Below are 22224 nucleotides of genomic sequence, written 5' to 3' on the forward strand. Positions count from 1 at the left end.
AGTGTTCCATGCAAAACTGCCCTCCTTAATACCCACCACCCGGCTCCCCCAACCTCCCAGCCCCCGCCCCTTCAAACCCCTCAGATTGTTTTTCAGAGTCCATAGTCTCTCATGGTTCACCTCCCCTTCCAATTTCCCTCAAATCCCTTCTCCTCTCCATCTCCCTATGTCCTCCATGTTATTTGTTATGCTCCACAAATAAGTGAAACCATATGAAAATTGACTCTCTCTGCTTGACTTATTTCACTCAGCATAATCTCTTCCTGTCCTGTCCATGTTGCTACAAAAGTTGGGTATTTATCCTTTCTGATGGAGGCATCAACGTGTGTTGGAGAGGATGTGGAGAAAGAGGAACCCTCTTATACTGTTGGTGGGAATACAAGTTGGTGCAGCCACTTTGGAGAACAGTGTGGAGATTCCTTAAGAAATTAAAAATAGCTCTTCCCTATGACCCTGCAATTGCACTACTGGGTATTTACCCCAAAGATACAGAAGTAGTGAAAAGAAGGGCCATCTGTACCCCAATGTTTATAGCAGCAATGGCCACGGTCGCCAAACTGTGGAAAGAACCAAGATGCTCTTCAACGGACGAATGGATAAGGAAGATGTGGTCCATATACACTATGGAGTATTATGCCTCCATCAGAAAGTTTGCCTTTTTTGAAGTCCATATGAAGTTTTTTAATCTGTGGATTTTCAAAAGATCGTAAACATTTCTTGTTAGGCTTCAATCATAAGCCATAAATAACTTCTTGGCAACACACAAATTCTCTACACACAATTGTCTACATGCAAAACAACCACACCACTTTCATTTGCCCTCTTCTGTCCATCCCCTATTCATTACTATTCGTCTTCAGGGGCTCCATTCTCTATAGGCATCTTATCCACTGTCATTATTTTAACCTATACGTTAATGACTCTCCTAATTAAATGCCCAACTCTGAGCTTTCCTGAGTTCACACTGCCTGCGATACACATAATAACGATAATAATTACTGACATAGTATTGAGGTCTTATTATATGACCAGTACTAAAAGTGTTTAACATACATTATTTAATTTTCACAATTCCTATGTAGTAAATACTATTAATCTCTATATGGAAACTGAGACTTAGAGAAGTTAGTTAAATGTCCCAACACCACACAGCTAGTAACAGTAGTAAGTTGAGTAGCATAGTAATAACCCTATGTCATAGGTCTGATTCTTGAGGTAGAACACCATCCCACCATACTATACTATATTGCTCTACTTAGATGTCTTAAGATTCATGTTAAGCATACAGAAAATGAAACTAATTTTCCCTCACCCCTCATAAGTAGGTTGTATTTCTGATTAGAGTTAATATAACTCCATCCTCATCCAGTCACCCACATTAGAAATCTGGTAATCATCCTATGACTTCCTCTTCACCACCAATATTCAATTAACCACCAATTCCTAACAAATTTTATAGCCTAAATATTTTTAAAATCTGCACCTTCCACTACTGTTGGAGTAGTTTCTACATTGTAAAGCATCTGTTCACGTGTCCATCTCTTCCACTAAAGCTGTAACACACCCCAGGACAAGAACTGTCTCTTATTTATGTCTGGCCACCTAATGACTGATACAGCACCTGACACAATAAATGTTTGTTGAACTAGAGTGAAAGGCCATAGAAACATTTCCCACAGGGGGAAAACAGAAGGTGCCCACAGCTTACCAGTGGTCTCTTGCTGAAATCACTCAAGAGATTTATTATATCAAGTTCTTCTCTGTAACATTTACTGTCCCTCATTTCTCTCTGCCACCTTTTCCCTACATAGAAGGTGAATAGTAAATATTCAGTAATTTACAAATAAATGAACAAACTTAAAATAAGCAGAAAAATTACTAAGAGTGTACAGTTATAGTTCAGCTTTTTTGGTTTTTAAATACACGTGTGCACTCTCAGTCTGCTATTCCCACCCCATCACCCAATTATGACAAAGTCACTCTTCCTCTAGAGTTGCATAACACTACATAGTTCTTTCGGGCTTATCAAGATTGGAAATTCAAGTTAAAAATACTCTTCCTTACACTCCACGCCCATTTCTTGATTCCCCCTAATTTCTACATCCAAAATTATCTGAAATTCCATTTATTGATCTTTAATTCTGGTTACCTACATTCAAGTCCCAAAACCTAGCTGTTCATTTGAATCATCTCGGAAACTCTGCATAAATATAAATCCTAAACCCCACTCAACTTCACTCAGTCATCTCAGGAGATGGATGGAGAACAAAAATTTGCCTTTTCCTTAAAGGTTATTAATTATTTATTTATTTGAGAGAGCGAAGGCATGCACACAAAAGGGGGAGTGGCAGAGAGAAAGGCAGAAGCAGACTCCCCTCTGAGCAGGGAGCCCCACATGGGGCTCGATTCCAGTACCTTGGGATCAGATGTTTAACTAACTGAGCCACCCAGATGCCCCCAAAGATCAGTATTTTTAAGAAGCTCACAGGTCATTTTTACACAACTGATATTCCTTCTAATCCCTCTTGCTCTTAACTTTCATTAAGTTAGGTTCCTTCTCTGTCTTTATGCTCTTTTCCCAATATTTAAGGCCCCAGCTTGTGTAGTCCTCCCACTTAAAACTATGGTCCCTTAAAATACACAACTGCATTATGGTTGTATGCATACCCCCCCAACACACATCTTTGAAGAACATCCACATAAACATACATTTTCAGGAAAGACAGTTTATTGATTCACTCCACAGAAATTTACTGGCTATCAACTAAAGTCCAAATTGTCTGGATCTCATTTTCTTTATGTATAAAATAAGGACAACAATCTCTTCCTTAAGGGTTGTAGTAAGTAAGGTTGGATAATATATGTAGGTACTTTACTCCAAGTTTGCTTGACAAACCGTAAGCAATAAAGTGCTCAGACGTTTGCAAAAATGACTACTGTTAGCAAGTTAGTAAGCTGATGAGTTAAGTTCTGTTTTAAACTAATGTTCAAATTCAAACAGAGAAAGGAAGGAGGAGGCACATAGACTTTAAAAGCAAATTCAATATTCTAATGTGTCATACAGCTGGAAAAAAAAAGTTTTCGTAATATAATATTGAAAGCAAAGCTGAACAAAATTTTCTTAACTATAACACAGAAAATACAGAATTCTCAGTAGAAGAGAGAGAACATAAAAAGGGGACAGGCAATAACATTTGATGAAAAAGAAATACCTGTTAAGGTAGAGCATCTATGTTGTAGATAAAAGGATAGAGTATTTTAAGCACAGTAGCCTGTGACCAAAATACGGTTTTACAGTTTTAAAGATCTTTCCAGTGGCAATGTGGAGAAAATGCAGAATAGAGAAGAGAGTGGAGGTGGGTAACCTGGTAAAAGGCTAATGATGTTATCTAGGGCTGCCTGGGAGAGATATGATAAGCTACAATAGACAGGATATGATTAAGCTACAATAGACAGGATAAAGAGAAAGCCCATCTTGAGATAATGAAACCAATGTGAGAAGGAAGGAGAAATAGAGGCTTCTTGAAGATGTTAAGCTTGTCAGACTGGTTGCCATTTACTAAGATAAGGTATAAAAAGAAAAGAAAATCTGAGAGAAAAGAGACTATGAAGGACTTTAATAAATTGAGGATTATTTATTACCTTAGTAAATGGAAAGTTATATTCAAATCAAGAACATATAATAGAAAATTCATTACATGACTGCTTCAATATGGCAACTGCCATATGTATATGACTGATAATAAAATTAATCTGAACATTATTCCAAAACATTTATTTAATACTTTAGGCTCTGGAGAAACTTTAGGTTCTGAGAAAACTTACTGATTGATTATTCTGTTCTTAGCTGCAAATAAGGTAAATATAAAAAACAAAAGAAAGCAGAGCTTTTTCTTTGCTAAAATTATCAGCACAGAAATTTCAAACCAGAGACGTAGCCAACTTCTAAGCACCAACTGCTGCCTCGTATTTCCTTTTTTCACCAAAGAACTGAAAGTACTTTACAGATGTCGCCACAGATTTTTCCCAATGCTTTCCTGGAAATGTTTTAAGTCAGGTATTTAGGAAGCAATCTCTTCCTGGTCACTAGCACTGAGATGCTATGGAAATAGTGTTCGGACCCTTTAATTATAGTTATGATCATGAGGAAAAGAGAACGGGGAAGAAAAACAAGCTTTTGGGAAGAGAAAGAATAAACAAAGTAGAAATAGAGTAGGGAGAAGGGAGAAGAGAACTGGAGGGTGTAGTCATTATGGTAAGGATGGGGAATGCCAACACATTTTTTGAGGCACATTTAGTTGAATTGTTGCCAACTTTGGGCCTGCACTAAAAGGTACTCTAAACAGGAAGTTCAAATTTCAGCTGATTATACAAAGCTGGAAATGAAAAAACATACAGACCACACATACTCAGTATCATATCCAGAATATTCAGACATCAAGTGGCCTTTGGGACAAAAAAGGACCAATGGCCATCTTCAATCAACGTTCGGTAGCCAACAGTTGTACTTTACAACTACATAAAACAAGGGCTATTGAAGCAAAAAACACACTGTCATGGCTTCTCTGACTTGTAAGCTACCCCTATAGCCAGGCACCCATTTGGGACTCTTAGTATCATTATTCCACACTCTTTCAAAAAGAAAGAGCATCAAATTGCCTTTGTGAAGTGGAAGATAACCCTCAACAGGGCAGAGATTTTCATCTTTCTTTGCTCACGTATCCCAAGTTCCTGCAACAGCTTCTGGGTGCATAAATCACCAAACAAAACAGATCATAAACCCAAGGGCACTTTTCAGTCCGATCGTATTTTGTTTTTCTGCAACACTGGACACAGGTGACTTTCCATGAATGGCTTCCTGTCTCACTCAGTAAAAGCAAAGATTTCACATCAGCTTTCAAGGCTTACCCCTGTCCCCAACTTTAATTTCCTACTGTGCTCTCCCCTTCACTCCCTCTGATCTAGCCACACCAGTCTTCTTGCTAGTTTTTACTAACTAGGCATGTCCAACACAGGCTTCTCCCAGCCTCTCCTCCCCACTCCTTGCCCCTGGGAAGATGGCTTGTTCCCTCATCACTTCAGTCTGTACTCATGTCACGATCACTGTAAGGACTTCCCTAACTACCCTGTGTACAACTGTTCTCCCCCAACCTCACCCTGGCACTCTCTACAGCATTCAATACCATCTACCATATTATATATTTGCCTTATTAACTTTGCTTACTGTTATGTCTCCCCCAGCAAGAAAATAAGTTTTGGAATGGCAGGGACTTTTGTCTGCAAACCACCATTTCCCCATACACAGAACAGTACCAGGCCCTAAGAAAAGGAGAAAGCAGAAGAAGGGGCAGCAAAGAAGGAAATCAGAACAGGGAAGGCTTCCCTTCTTGTGATTCACCTCTTCCCATTAAATCCCTAATACTCTTTCTCTGAATCCTCTTCTTCTGCTTGACCCTTTGGAAGTATTCCTAGGGTTTTAACTTTCAAGCCTTTACAAGTACTCCTTGCATAAACTCATCCGTAAAAGAAAACATCAATGATTGCCTAAACAATGACAACTCCCAAATTTATTCTTTTGGACCACACCTTTTCCCTAACCCTATACCCTCAGAACAGGCTATTTACTAGACCAAATCCTATCACCTAAGTTACTCTCCTCCATCCCCTATGATCCTTCCAGTCCTACTCATACTGACCTATCTTACTACTCAAATCTATTTATTTAATTACTTTAAAAAGATTTTATTTATTTACTTGAGAGAGGGAGAGGGAGCATGTGCAGGTGCACAAGTGGGGGCAGGGAGGAGGAGAAGTAGACTCCCCACTAAGCAGGTAGCTCCATCTGGGGCTTGACCCCAGGATCCTGGGATCATGACCTGAGGTGAAGGCAGACACTTAACTGAGCCACCCAGGCACCCCTCAAATCTCTTGATTAGACCATTACTCTGTGAGGCAGAGGAGTGTTACCGTTAAGAGAACAGGACTGGTATCACAAAGACCTGGATTCTGGGCGCCTGGGTGGCTCAGTGGGTTAAAGCCTCTGCCTTCAGCTCAGGTCATGATCCCAGGGTCCTGGGGTCGAGCCCTGCATTGGGGTCTCTGCTCAGCAGGGAGGCTTCTTCCTCCTCTCTCTCTGCCTGCTTCTCTGTGACCTCTGTCTGTCAAATAAATGAATGAAATCTTTAAAAAACAAAAAAAAACAAAGACCTGGATTCAAGTTCCCAGCTCCACCTCGCCCTTATTAGAACGAGCTGTTTGAGTCGGGACAAGTTATTTAATTTCTGCAAATTTTAGTTTTCTCACCTATATAATGGGATAATATTAGTGAGTCAAAATAGCACTTCATGTGAGGAAAAGCATTCAGGTGCTGCTCCCCACAATCTACTGGCTCTTACTCTTAGTCATTCTTAGTTTGCATCTCTTTTCCTCTTTGTAACTGATTCCACATATTTGTGTACATAACACCTATGATTGCACATTCTAATGACAAAAACGGGTAGCAAGTTAAGAACAAACTAGGTGTTACTTTTGGAATAATTCAACTTGAGCCCTAATGGGGTCAGATTTTCATGGGAGATTGCATTCCTTAACAAACTCTAGAGAGCAGTCTTCCATATATAGTTTAGGAAAAGATTCTTCCGTACAGTTCTGTAAAGTTCCATTCACAAACAGCACTTCATTGGACAGCAACAGATGATGTCAGCCAAAGCCCCGGAGCCTGGCAGGGAAAGGAGAAAGACTGCATAAAGAAGAACTGTCTCTGCGTATTTACCGTTGTTTCCTGGCAAGACTACCTCATTATGGCGAAATTAGAACTCAAAATGATAGGCAGAGCTTGGAAACAGTCTTTCAGAAATACAAATTCAGACTGGACATCTTTAGTGATGCTATACAGGAAGTAAACGAAATGTGACCAAAACAGGATGGTATTATATCTGTTCCTGAACTTTATCACTATAAAGCCATTTAGTCAGTACTCAGCTAAAATATTTATCTGATAAATCTCTGGTTCATAAGCGGTAACAATTTAAAAAAAACCATAAACAATACAAAAATGTCAAGAAAAGGGTTTAGAGGGAAAAAAGCTCTTAGAATTATCATTAGGATTCACTTCTGAGTATTAATACATTTTAACAATTAGTTTAAAACTAGAGAAGTAACGAAAAGAAAATGATGACAAACACTAGTTTAAATCTTCACTCTACCCCCTCATGAGGTAAGATTACTTCAACTCTCCAAGCCTATTTCCCTCTCATCTGCAAATGCTGATAATGTACCCAACTGGCAGGGTTATTTAAGAAATTAGGACAATTGTGTATAAATTAGCATTACTTGTGAAATTATAAATTCTATAAAGTAATATTGTGTAGTTAGCTACACTGACATAGAGTTGCTCAAGAAATGGTAATTATTACTTTTCTTTTTTAAAGATTTTATTTATGTATTTGACAGAGAGAAATCACAAGTAGGCAGAGAGGCAGGCAGAGAGAGAGGAAGGGAAGCAGGCCCCCTGCAGAGCAGAGAGCCTGATGTGGGACTCGATGCCAGGACCTGAGATCATGACCTGAGCCGAAGGCAGCGGCTTAACCACTGAGCCACCCAGGTGCCCCTAATTATTACTTTTCAGATATAGCTGTCTTAATATAGAACAAATAAATAGTTACGTGGGACTACTCTACGGTCAATTCTTGATCATAGTGACTAAACTGCATAGTTCAAAATAGCTAAGTAAACTTAAAAGCAATTCATTTTTAGTTTTGAAATACAATCATTTTTGCAGTAAATTAACCATGTCCAAGTGAAGGTTATGGAAAATAGTATAATAATGCAATAGGGTACGTTCATAACAATCTTCTAATAATAAGTCATAATTTGTGAAAATATTATAATTCACACAGCAATTATCATAATGCACAGTGAGATTCATGTCTATCGTGCTCACTGCTCTATAGCCAGTGTCTGTCCTGTGCCTGGCACATAACTGGGACCTAGTTAGTATTAGTTTCAATGCAGCGTACCTACAGCCACTTACGATTATGCAAGATTACTGGTGGTCTTATGCTAGAAGAGGAATTCAAAGTAATGAAAGAGCACAACCTGAAAAGTAATTTTAATAGAAAATTATTCACGAATCTTCTGCTCCTTAAAGTCATAAAAGGACCTCACTAAACTGTCAGGATAGGCCCACTGTGAAAAACTACTATATAATACACAGTTGGAACCCTGGAACCAGGACAAGAACCTGATCTGATGCATGATCTAGTCCTCTTTTCCATCTCTGTGTTTTCTACTAGTTTGGTTATTTACTAAACCACCCTTCCATTTTCAAACTTTAAGAGCCAGCAACTTGAATTATAGTTATTTTACCATTCTTCTCCTAAGGAAAAAAAAAAAAAAAGATTCTTCTCTCCCATCCAAGTACCAACCAGGCCCTCCCCTGCTTAGATTCCGAGATCAGACCAGATCAGAGGCTTTCAGGGTGGTATGGCCATAGACAAGGGGAAAAAAAAAAAAAAAAAGATTTTTAAAAAGGGGTTAGTTTTTAGCATCTTCAATTATTATAGTATGTGCAATGTTATAAACAAGCTCTAACAAAAATCCATGACACCTTAAAAAGGTTCGTGAAGCATTTTAATGACACAGACCTCAAATTATTATCGGACAAATGAAGATAACGTATGTCGCTATTTCTTCTAAATGAACTGTAACTTTAGGATGCACGGCAATTGAGTGATGGCTTTAGCAAAACACCAGGAGTCAGGATTCACAATGGGTAATCGCCCTGATTTTGTTAGGCTCCAGGCGATCTTAAAATTACATTATTCAGTTCTTCTTCTTGTCCTATTTATGCTTTCTTTCTCCCAAGGCTGAAGCTGAACTAAGTAATTCTTGGTAACGTAACTTGTTACTATGTTGATGCCATTTCCTTCCGTTTCAATATTTGTAATGGAATTATACTACTTGTTCGTTTCTAAAAATAAATGCCTTTCACACGGAAAAATTAAGCATGGGATTAGTAAAATCAACTGAAAAAGAGTTCCATCAGACACTTAAACATATGGGATAACATGTTTTGCTTCTCCGTAACTCCTCTGTTTAACTGACTATTGACGCTAAAGACAATGAAGTTTTGAAGCACAGAGACGGAGACAGCAGACCGAGACAACAAAGTGAGGCGGAGCAGAGTGCTGATCTCAGCGCCTCCAAAACTTGCATCAAGAATCTGGGACACGGGACAATTCAACGTGAACAAGGAAAAGCTTACACAATATCACAGTGCTGATCTGGGGACCCACCCGTTTCCCGGTCTTTGGGGCAGCGAATGCCTGAGAGCAGCTGAAGCTAAAGCAGCCCCACTTTTGCCCAAGAAGTGTAGCGCGACCAATTTCATGGGACTCAACCCCCAGCTGCCCAAACCGTCCACATCCCAACACCAAAGACTGAAAACGGGACTCCCACTCGCATAGGTGCAGGTGGCCTCCGCACCTACCCTGGCCCAAACTGCCCTGCCCTCCCACACTAGGCCCGGGTACGGTCCGCGGGGCCGGTCCTCAGCCCCGGTCGGGCCAGCCCAGCCACCGTCGCCCCCCACCTCTGCCAGGTCAGACTACGGCTAGTGGCTAACAGTTCTCCGCGTCGGAATACCTTGGTGGTACGGATGTGCTCCATCCCGAGCAGACGTCCGCCGGCAACGCCACTCACAAGCGTACCATGGAGCGAGAGAGCCGGGCGGACCCAAGGACCCAGGCCCAGCAGGAACTACCAGCCGCCCAGCGCCGCGGCCCTTCAGCCCGCCCCCTGCCAGCGTCAACCGCGCTGGCGCAACCGGCGGGCGCCGTCTCCTAGAAACGCTTTCCCGAACCCGAGGCCTGGGTGGGGGCAAAGGCTGGAGGGGTAGAGTGTCCTCCGAGAGAGAGTGGCGTCTGGTTCTTCCGGGGCTGCCGTGGGTCCTACAGCGCCACCTGCTAGTGGAGGCTCGGAACCAACAGCAACTCCCACCCTCCACTCCCCCAGAAGAACCTGTTAAAGGATCATCAAATAGATTTACTGTAGCCTTAATGTGAACAATCAAAATTCCCAATACTAGGGTCTCCGGGGTGGCTCAGTCGTTAAGCGTCTGCTTTCCCCTCAGGTCATGATCCCAAGGTCCTGGTATGGAGCCCCGCATGGGGCTCCCTGCTCAGCAGGAAGCCGGCTTCTCCCTCTCCCACTCCCCTTTTGCATTTGCGTTCGCTCTCTGGCTGTGCCTCTTTGTTAAATAAATAAATAAAATTATTTTAAAAATTCCCAGTACTGGGGCGCCTGGGTGGCTCAGTGGGTTAAGCCGCTGCCTTTGGCTCAGGTCATGATCCCAGGGTCCTGGGATTGAGTCCCGTACCGGGCTCTCTGCTCAGCGGGGAGCCTGCTTCCCTCTGTCTCTCTCTGCCTGCCTCTCCATCTACTTGTGATTTCTCTCTGTCAAATAAGTAAATAAATAAAATCTTTAAAAAAAAAAATTCCCAGTACTACACAATTACTTATGTAGAAGTGTAGTTACGTCCTACACACCAGTTATCCATTAAAAATAATGGAGCAGATCTTAAATAAATATACAAAGGGCGAAATATATATTACATATTGTATATATATAACATGCATATATTTTATATATATAGTAGATCCTAACAAGTAAAAACTGAACAAACTGAAAAACCATCAACTTTTCCTAGATCTGCAAGAGAACTGAGGTCACAGGGCAAATCGTTATCCCTAAAATTAGATAGAGGGGCAGGCAAATACACAAGTTAAGGGAATAGAAACTCACAAGCAACGACCTTCCTGGGAGATAGTGCCAAGAAGCAACCTTACCGGGCACCAGTGTTTGGCAGCTTCTTTTACCCACTACATCATGTTCAACAATTCAGAAAACCTTACAAGGCATACTGAAGAGCAGAAAACAGTGTGAAGACACAGAGCAAGCATCAAAGCCAGACTTGGATATGACAGGGATGTTGGAATTATCATATTGAAAATTCAAAATAATTAGGACTAATATGCTAAAGACTCTAATTTATCTGCATAAAGGAGACAACGTGCAAGAACAAATGGACAATGTAAAGAGAGAGATGGGAATCCTAAGAAAGAATGCTAGAGACAAAACAAAACAAAACAAAACAAACAAAAAAAACACTGCAAAAGAAATGAAGAAAACCTTTGATGGAGTTATTAATAATTTGGACATGACTGCGGAAAGAGATCTCTAGCCACAGAGAGCTTGAAGGTATCTCAACAGAAACCTCCAAAACTGAAAAACAAAGAAAACAAAGGTTGAAAACAAAAAACAAAATTGGAGCAGAATATCCAAGAACCACTGGACATGTACAAAAGGTGAAATGCAGACACATGTAATAAATATCTAAAGATGAGAAAAAAGGAACATAAGCAAATATTTGGAACAATAATGTCTGAGATATTCCCTTGAATTAATGCCCTACACCAAAAGTCAGACCCAGTAAGTTCAGAGAACACCAAGCAGCATAGATGTCAGAAAGACTGCATATCATTTTCAAACTATAGAAAGTCAAAGATAAAGAAAAATTCTGAAAAAGCCAGAGGGAAAAAACAGTTTACCCAAAGAAGAGCATAGATAACAACCACATTTGACTTCTCTTCACATGTGATGAGGCTGAACAAGCAAGAGAAGAGTAAAGTGAAATAAAGACTTTTTCACACAAACAAAAATTGAGCAAGTTTATTGCCAGTAGAGCTGCCTTGGAAAAAAAATGTTAAAAGATACCCTTTCGAGAGAAGTAAAATGATTCAGGTCAAAAACTTGAATCTACTTAAGGAAAGGAAGAACACTGGAGAAGGAATTAGTGAAAGTAAAATAAAAACATTTTCTTATTCTTTATTGATGTAATAAAGAATATTTTGTTCAAATATGTGTGTACGCACACGTATATGTGTGCGTTTATGTATAATTGAAATGAAGGGGAGGACAGCAATGATTCAAGGGATGGGAAGGAGGAAGAAGGAATTATAAAGTACTCGCACAACCAAAAAACCCAAAACTATGCTGCAGAAGAATATTACATAACAAAAATATTGATGTTATATTAATGAATGAAAAATATGCTGGCTATAGAATGGTAAGATCAATGTGACTCTGTTTTGTAATTTTTATTTGTATAAACAAAAAGTTTACATTTGGGGGCACCTGGGTGGCTCTGTTGGTTAAGTGTCTGTCTTCGGCTCTGGTGACGATCCCAGGGTCCTGGGATCAAGTCCCACATTGGGTTTCTTGCTCATCAGGGAGCGGGCTTCTCCCTCTGCCTCTGTCTTTCCCCTTGCTTGTGCACTCTCTCTCTCTCTCTCTCTCTCTCACTGTCATATGAATAAAAAAAAAAAATTTTTTTTAAAGTTTACATTTCTAGATGGGAGGATCGTGGGTGACTTTTTGTAATTCCTGTGTTTCAGTTTTTCTCAGTCTCAAGTGATTCCGTCCCCCGGGCTATCTGGCCATCTGTGGAGACATTTTGGGTGATCACAAGTGGGTGCACGTGTGGAGAGAACTACTGACATCTAGTGGGTGCAGGTTAGCTCTGCTGGTGAACATCCTACAGAGCACCAGACACCACCCCCGCCCCCCGCCGCACCTCCCCAAGAAGAATTATCCAGACCAACAGGTCAACTGTGAAGAGGTGGAGAAGTCCTGCTTTATGTCTCCCAGGGGTTTTGTAGCAAGCAATTTCACTTATTGTAACTAGAAAATGCTCTTTGTAAAACACCATCATCATTTTTACATCATCTTTCTTGCTGTGTTTGATGCTACAAAAGATTAGCACCTAAGTTTTCTTCTCTAATTAAAAATTTGCCAGCATCTCATTTTTATTATTTATTTATTTATTTTTCTTTATTTTATTTTAATATTTATACAACTTGTCTTGGTGTTGGTTTGTTTTGGTTTGTCTGTTTTTTGGTTTGTTTTCGTGTTTTGAATGCCTGCTCTGCTCCAGACAGATTGCCAAAGCAAATACTTATTAATCTCAGCAGTCTTCATGGTGAAAACTTACTTCTGTAGGTATATGTGAAATAAGAATAAGATCAAGCCACCTAGACACCAGCGTTGGTACAGTATCTCATCCAAAAGAAACACAAATCCTGCTTTAAAACAAAACAAAACATTGAAAACTAATATAGCTTCTTACTGAAGATCTCTTGAGAAGGTAGAATAGGGTGAATTTTACTAAATAACATCCATCAAGACTCCCTTAATAAAAATTCTTTGTATACTGTTTCTCCCACATTTTTTGTCATTTTCCCTACTTCCTGTTCATCTGCAGTTTGCCCTCACATACCAGGCTACCCTCCCCCACTCTCTTCTCTTATCATTTCTCTTTTTTTTTTCTTCTACCAATTTTCATGGAGAGGTAATAACAGTAACTAACACTTACGAAGGGATTATCAGGAGACGGAAAGTGTACCAAATGCATCACCTGTGCTATGAGGAAAATACTGTTCCTTTCCTCAGTTTAAAGATGAAGGAAGTGGAATACAATGAAGTTAAGTATCTTGCCCAATATCACAGAGAGTTAAAGCCTAGATCCATGATGTAAAGCCAGACAGTCTGACTCGAGAGTCTGTATTCTTTTTTTAAGAATTATTTTTATTAACATATAATGTATTATTTGCCTCAGGGGTACAGGTCTGTGAATCATCAGGCTTACACACTTCACAGCACTCACCATAGCACATACTCTCTCCAATGTCCATAACCCAACCACCCTCTCCCTACCTCCCCACCCCCCAGCAAACCTTAGTTTGTTTTGTGAGATTAAGAGTCTCTTATGGTTTGCTTCCCTCCCGACCCCATCTTGTTTCATTTTTTCCCTTCCCTAATCCCACGACCCCCTGCCCTGCCTCTCAAGTTCCTCATATCAGAGAAATCATATGATAATTGTCTTTCCCTGATTAAAGAGTCCATATTTTTTTTTTTAGATTTTATTTATTTATTTGAGAGAGAGAGAGACAGTGAGAGAGAGTATGAGCGAGGAGAAGGTCAGAGAGCGAAGCAGACTCCCCATGGAGCTGGGAGCCCGATGTGGGACTCGATCCTGGGACTCCAGGATCACGCCCTGAGCCGAAGGCAGTCGTCCAACCAACTGAGCCACCCAGGCGTCCCTAAAGAGTCCATATTTTTAACAGCTATTCTATACTGATTTCTTTTCCAAAATCTCTATATAAGTTCCACTTATGATAATATAATAGGCTAGGAAATGACCCTGTCTTTAAAAAAAAAAAAAACGAATTAAGATAACAAAGTAGAAATCAAGTTCTGTAAAGCACCAGGTAACTGACAAGTTAGTGAGAAGGTACAAGAGCAAACTATAGGAAAGTGTATACCCAGAGAGGTAAGCAGAATAGTGAAATTGTGACAAAAGGACCATTTAAATTTCTTACAGGACATGAAATTCAGAAGTTAAAATCTCGGGCCTAATGAATGGGGAGTCTAATGAGGTACTCTTCCTACATAAAGCCAGGGACATATAAAAATACAACCAACCCAAACCATAGAATACATCAGAAAATTTGCATTGACATTGAGAAATTGCCTGTCTTGGATATATTACAACCACAAAAAAGTTAATAGATGGATTTGCAACCTATATTCTTACTACCCAAAAAACTTCTCCCAAATGTCAAGCTGTGCATATAATTGAAAATGCTTGAAATTAGTAGTGCCTAAGAATTTTATTACAGCAAATACAAATTCTTTTTGATTGGACTGTCTCTCTACGATAGGTTTCAAAGAATTCTCACAATTAGTTTTCAAAGGAAAACAATTTATCACAACAACAACAACAAAACTAGTACACAAGGAAACAATTCTCAAGAGATCATTGGCAGTTACAACCTGATGGCAATAAAAGATTTATAATTATCAGGCTTTGTTTATAAAGCAACTGTTTTATTTCAAGAAATTAAAGACCCTTAAAACATCTGCAGTGTATGGGAAAATGATTTTTGAATGATATAGAAAATATGAAGAAGAACCAAATATAAGTTCTACAACTGAAATACAAAAATTGGAGTGGCAAGCTCATTGGGTGAGTTTAACAGATTAGACAAATTAGAAAATGAATTAGAAAACTGGAAGTTACTCAAAGAAGATTATCCACAAAGAAAAGGAATACAGAGAGACAAAAAGATTATATGAAAAGAGGTTAAGAAAAATGAAGGACAGAATTAAAAGATCTAAAGCAAACTTGATCATAGTTTCCCAAGAATAAGAGAGAAGGAGAGCGACTGGGGCAAAGATCATATCTGAGAGATAATGCCTCAATTTCTTTTTCAGAATGCATGATAGACACCAATCCTCAGAATAAAGCAACCATCGAATTCCAAGTATATTAAAAAGAAATCCACCTCTAGACACAGGCGAGTGAACTACGGGCTCACTATGGTGAAATCATTATGGCAATGCCAAGGACAAAAATGGGGATTTTTAAAAGCATCCAAATAGAAGTACAAATTACCTCCAGCAGATCAACAATTAAACTTCCAATAGACTTCTTATCAGCAATAGAAGCCATGTACCATTGCAAAGGTATCTTCCACATACAGAAAGAAACAACTGACAACCTCAAATACTTTTTCCCAGGAGCACCTGGCTGGCTCAGTCAGTGTGGCATAGGACACCTGGTCTCAGGGTTGTAAGTTTGAGCCCCATGCTGGGTGCAGAGATTACTTGGGAAAAAAATCTTTCAAAAAATGAATATAAATAATAAATAAACAAAATACTTCTCCCAGGAAAAAATATCTTCCAGAGAATAAGAGTAGGGAGGAAAATTCATTTTTCCAACACACAAACAAACAAACAAACAAATAGATCCATGATGCCGTGATCCATACTAAAGCAAATTCTAAATTTATACTTAAGAATAAGGAAAATGATCACAGATGGAAGATCTAAGCTACAAAAGAAATGAAGTTTTTTTAATGTAAAGAAATGAATACATGTAAATAAACACTGACTGCATAAAACAATAATAATAAAGTTTTATAAAATTGAAAAGCAATTTAAATATATGAGTGAGGACTGAAATAAAGTATCTTAGGATCCTTGCATCATCTTGGTAGAAATTAGGAATGCTAGTTAACCTTAGTCTTAAAAAGTTGTGTGTAGGGACGCCTGGGTGGCTCAGTCAGTTAGAGCATCTGATTTTTTATTTTAGCTCAGGTTATGATCCTGGGGTTGTGAGATCAATCCTGCTTAAGATTCTCTCTCTCCCATTTCCTCTGCCCCTTCCCACATATCCCCACCCTGCTCTCTCCTTCTTTCTCTCTTTCTCAAAAAAGAAAAGAAAAAAGCTGTTTATATTTTTAATTGCTAGGGAAACTGCTTTTAGAAATAGCATATAAGTTCCAATTTAATAGAAGATGAAAATGGAATTGTATTTGCCACAGCATAAAAATAATGTTAGATGTCAATGAACAAATTTAACAAAATATGTGTAAGGTATTTATAGAGAATGTTAAAAAACTTAAAAAATGGATGGATGAAAAGATATATTGGGGTAGATCTATCTCAATTTCTCTCTCTCCCCCTGCCAACACACACACACACACACACACACACACGAAGACCTAACTAAATGGAAGGATGCACTATATTCATGGAATAGAAAACTCAATTTTAAAATATTTCAATTCTTTCCAAACTAATCTATCTATAAATTCAATGTATTCCCAATCACTATCCTAACAGGTTAGTGTGTGTATATATTTTGGGGGTGCAGGGAAATTGTCAGTATGTATGTGTAATGAGCTGATTCTACAACCTTTACGGTAATGTAAAGGGCTAAGAATAATTCTGAGGAAGAACAAGAAGGCAAGACTTTCCCAAATTATAATACTTAAGGTGGCATGTTGCAAGAATAGGCAAACAGAATGAGAGTCCAGAAATAAAACCACATATATGTAGCTATCTGGTTTATGAAAAAATGTGATATTACAGATCAGTATGGGGAAACTCTCTTTTCAATACATGGGGCTGAGAAAATTTGCTGTCTATATGGGTCAAAAGATGAAATTTGATCCTGACCCCACACTATGCATTCCTATGCTGATTAAAGACCCAAATGTGAAAGGCAGCATTATAGACTTTTGGAGGGTAGGTGAGAAGAGTCTCATGACTTTATTATAGAGGAAATTATTTAAAACAGACTATACAAACAGTGTAGATAATAAATTGACCAGTACTTAAGTTGTACATTTCTATTTCTTAAAAAAAAGACAACAATAAAGCAGTACAAAGACAAACCATTAGAGTGTAAGGCAGGTTTTTAAAAACTATTTTATTTATTTGAGAAAGAGAGAGAGCATAGGGGGAAGGAGCAGAGGGAGAGGGACAAGCAGGCTCTGTGCTGAGCACAGAGCCCCACGTGGGGCTCGATCCCAGGACCCTGAGATCATGACCTGAGCTGAAATCAAGAGTTTGAGGCTTAATCGACTGTGCCACCCAGGCACCCAGAGTGTAAGGCAGTTTTAATACATATAATATACAAAGGAGTCATATTAAGAAAATATAAAGAACTTCTATAAATAAATTAGAAAAAGATAGAGGCTCCACAGAAGAATGGGAAAAACATTTAAACAGGACTTCACAAAATAAGACAGCCAAAAGTTCAGTAAGCATAGGTGAAAGGATTTAACTTTATTTTTAATCAGGAAAATTAAAAAATGTTGACACTAACATGTTTTGGCAAGGATGTATAACAGCATGGACTCTCAGACCATGGTTGCTATTGGGGTGTAATTTGTTACAAAGCCTTTCAAGAACAATTTATCTTCCTCTTATCCAGTGGATCACATACATTACCTAGGAACCATCAACTCACTCCTAAATGTGGATTCTAGAGGATTTTAAGCATATGCAATGAGATACATATATAATGTTTATAGCAACCCCATTCTAATAGCCCAAAACTGTAAACAATAGCAACAGTAAAATAGGTATATGGTGATATAGTCATAAAATGGAATGCTATGCAGCAGTGGAAAGGAACAATCTTCAGTTACGTATAACAAGGATTAAACTTAAACATAAGGTGGAGCAAAAGATGCAAGGCACAGGGGCACCTGGGCGGCTAAGGCAGTTAAGCATCTGATTCTTGATCTCAGCTCAGGTCTTGATCTCAGGTTTGTGAGTTCAAACCCCACTCTTGGCCCTACACTGGGTGTGAAGCCTACTTAAAAAATAATTTCAGGGCGCCTGGGTGGCTCAGTGGGTTGGGCCGCTGCCTTCGGCTCAGGTCATGGTCTCAGGGTCCTGGGATCGAGTCCCGCATCGGGCTCTCTGCTCAGTGGGGAGCCTGCTTCCTCCTCTCTCTCTCTGCCTGCCTCTCTGCCTACTTGTGATCTGTCTCTGTCAAATAAATAAATAGAATCTTTAAAAAAAAAATTTCAGAAAAATACACAAGGCACAAAATGATGCATATGGTATGATTCCATTTATATTACAGTTCAAAAATAGGCAAAACTCAACTATGTTTAGGGGTGAACATGTAGGTATTGAAACTGTAAAGAAAAGTGGAGAATATATCCTTACAATAGCTAGGATAATGGTTACCACTGGAGTGTGATTGAGGAAGTCAATCACTCGAAGTCACTTCTAAGTCTCTTGCAGCACTCAGTTTCTTTTTTTTTTTTTTTTTAAAGATTTTATTTATTTATTTGACAGAGAGAAATCACAAGTAGATGGAGAGGCAGGCAGAGAGAGACAGAGGGAAGCAGGCTCCCCGCTGAGCAGAGAGCCCGATACGGGACTTGATCCCAGGACCCTGAGATCATGACCTGAGCCGAAGGCAGCAGCTTAACCCACTGAGCCACCCAGGCGCCCAGCACTCAGTTTCTTGAAGTGAGTGGTGGTTACAATGTGTCATTTAGGGATGAGGGTGTCTAGTTATACAGTACTTGTACCCTTTGTGCATTCTTCTGCAAGTACGATATTTTCACAATTGGGAAAATCTATGGAGTAGGAAATTTGAACTTTTTACCAAAATAATATACAATGCTTTAAAAGTTCAAGAGTAGCATAAAACTTATAACAAAATTTGATTATCTCATGCTTCATCACTATTCCTACTTCCCCAAAGCACTCATTTTGATTTTTGCCTTTTTCCTCTTTTTTTTTTTTCACTTCTATATGTCTAAGTAACTTAGTTATGGGACTCTTTCCTGTTTTGTTTTTTTTTCCCCACTTTTAGATAATCTCCATTTACTTCCTTCAGTGAAGGTCAGAATTTCACTATCTTAACATAGGTACCCGCTCACAGACTTATACCTGCTCCCTCCCCTTGTCCTCCTAGAGTTTTAACACTTTAAACAAATGTACATTCATATTGTCATTATTATTCTTATATACTGCTCACTGTTAATCCAAATTAAGTACACTACTTAGAGTTTCTTTCTTATACAATCAAAATTTTGTCCTGGCTCAATGGCCACTTGGGGTAATTTGCTTAGCCTTCTTTGACTCTTGTGTTAACTAGTCCCACACTAGATCCACTATTCCTCATGGTTAACTCTGGCAGATAATCTCTCAGTTCCATTGTTTTTTCTTGAGACATCTTTCTAGAGGTCCCTGGATATCTCTAGGGACCTCTTCTGCTCTTGTTCCACTCTGGTCTAGTTATTCTCTGGGCCTACCAAACAGATACTATCTTTGGGTCTCCCCTTCACCATCAGCCAGGGAAATGTCCTAATAAGTAGCACCCAGTTCTGATTTTGTGGATCTCATATGGCTAGGTATGCGGTACAATAAAAATAAACTAATTTATTTATTCACTTTGGCTTCCCAAATTATCTCTACTCCCTCTAGAGTCCTTCTACTTTTGTTGTTTTGGTTTCTGACTTTCCTGTCACAATTGTTCTCTAATACCTGATGATCTTTGACCATCCTTTCAAGATATACAATGTTAATTAGAAAGAATCTTTGTAGGAGAATTTGACAATTGGCAAACTAAGCTATAGAGTGATGAGGTAGATGTTTTGTTGGGGATCCCCCATGTCATTATTTAAAGGGATTGTGCATTTGAGGGGCGCCTGGGTGGCTCAGTGGGTTAAAGGGACTGTGCATTTGAATGGGCACAAGGAGTTTGGGAACAGATGTCTTGTTAGCAACAGTAGCCAAGCCTGAGTAGAAGGCCCAGTCAGGCACCACATATGAAATCCAAAGGATCCAGGCCATTTGCTTCTTTGTCAGTAGCTCTACCCCTGGCGATTATTGCAAGAAACAAAGAGCGCTAATTCCTCTGTCACTACAAAGGGGTGCACTCAAGGGAAATAAAGAGACCCCAGAGAGGAGAAGAGATTCATTGATTTAGATGTGTTTTCTTATTAATGTTCTTCAAGTATATGGTCCAGGTTAAGAGGACTGCAATGCGCAACAATGTTCCTAAATCCTCCGTTTCTCTCAAAAAGTGGGAGCACAATAAAATTAATCAGATTAAATATTCCCTGCTGTCTTCAGCTTATCACTTCTGTTAATAGGGCACTTATAACAGTTGTGAGTTCACCTTTAACTTCACCTTTCCAGTGAAGGAGTCAGTCCACTGAGGCTAACCCAAAGGAAAACCAGATAACCAAGAAGAGATCTGCTTTTTAGGGTTAATTAGACTGGTGAATATAAAAATACTAAATTAATCATTGACCATGAGAAATAGACTTTAAAGCACAGTAATGAAGTCAACATATTCTCTTCCTAGAAAGGTATGCAGACACTTTACAGTGGAGAAGTTTGCTTAGTTAGCATGAATTCAGAGCAAGGGAAAAAATGGTGTGGATAGGCTATTCTCATTCAGCCAAAATCTTGATGGATCTGTAAATCCTATTGGGAGGAATCAACTGCAGGACAAGATAGTAGTGTTTCTGGGCCAGGGAAGCCTCTGGAGGCAGCCCTGAAGGTTCATTATTATAGGGGTGTATCAAGTAACCCTAATTTAGGCTTTATTGCTGAAAAAGTCTCCTTCTGAGGGTCCTGTTGTTTCTTTAACTACGCCATTTGGCCACCTAAGTTCCTGTAAGTCATGGTGTAGACACCACACTGTCTTTATGGAGTCCTTAGATGTTAGTTCTTTGATTAGTTTTGTTTTGTTGCATCTAGTTATAACTTCCTTTGTCACCCAAGTTCTAGGGGACACTTAAATTTTTCCTTATATGTGCCAACAAAAACAACTTACAATAGGGATGTGGCTATTGTTATTGGATGAGTTTAATGAAATGGCATTTTCTTAATTAAAGATGATAGTTTTTTGCATCAAAAATAACAAACACAATAAAGCAGACACTTAACTGACTGAGCCACTCAGGTACTCCTAGGCCAAGCATTTTGAACTTACTAATTTTATGTTGATAGTGTTCAAAAGTTTTGGAAAGAATACACAATGGAATTAAAAGATGTAGGGAGCCACATTCTATCTTCCTCCAAAAATCATCTGGATCTTTTTTTTCCAGTCAAAATACCCTACATTTGGGGCACCTGGGTGGCTCAGTGGGTTAAAGCCTTCAGCTCAGGTCATGATCCCAGGGTCCTGGGATCGAGCCCCGCATCGGGCTCTCTGCTCTGCAGAGAGCCTGCTTTCTCCTCTCTCTCTGCCTGCCTCTCTGCCTACTTGTGATCTGTGAAATAAATAAATAAAATCTAAAAAAAAAATACCCTACATTTTTTCCTCATACTCCTCCTATTAACCATCTTACAAGTTATCACTGATAATAGCATTTTCTAGATCACTGAAGCTCTAAAACCCTCGATATTTCATTTTTTCCTCCTCCTGTTCAGTCACTATGAAATTTTTCTTTAAATTACAGTTCAAATACATCACTTTTTAATTATTCTTATGGTGATGTCCATAATATCTAAAATGCTATTTAGGTTTCTTAATTAAACACACACAGAGGTAATGTGTAAGTGCTCAGGCTGCCATAACAAAATACTACAGTCTGGGTGGCAACCTAAATTTCTTGCAGTTTTGGAGGCTGAGAAGTTCAAGATCAAGGTGCCCATCAGCTCTCCTCTTGCCTAAGAAGGCTGCCTTTTAGCTGTATCCTCAAGAAATGGAGAAATGGAGGTCTCTAATGTTTCTCCTTATGAGGGAATTAATCCCAACATGAGGGCCCCACCCTTGTGACTTCATCTAAACCTAATACCTTCAACAGGCCCTATTTGCAAACACGATCACATTG

At 39.2% G+C, this 22224-nt stretch overlaps 1 protein-coding gene across 2 annotated transcripts in view; it reads right to left on the reverse strand.

Annotated features, from left to right (window-relative positions):
• MTMR6 (myotubularin related protein 6) overlaps positions 1–9837 on the reverse strand; it is a 41898-nt gene extending 32061 nt beyond the window's left edge. The window contains exon 1 of one of the 2 annotated variants that reach the window (XM_044249431.1): positions 9646–9837. In XM_044249431.1, coding sequence (XP_044105366.1) covers positions 9646–9669 — 24 coding nt within the window. In that variant the 5' untranslated portion in view covers positions 9670–9837. Of the gene's footprint in view, positions 1–6644; positions 6697–9645 lie in introns of those variants that run through there. The other variant, XM_044249432.1, reaches the window with a different exon arrangement.
• Positions 9838–22224: the final 12387 nt, after the last annotated feature.

Source organism: Neovison vison, chromosome 5 (assembly GCF_020171115.1).
Source record: "Neovison vison isolate M4711 chromosome 5, ASM_NN_V1, whole genome shotgun sequence".
NCBI lineage: Eukaryota > Metazoa > Chordata > Mammalia > Carnivora > Mustelidae > Neogale > Neogale vison.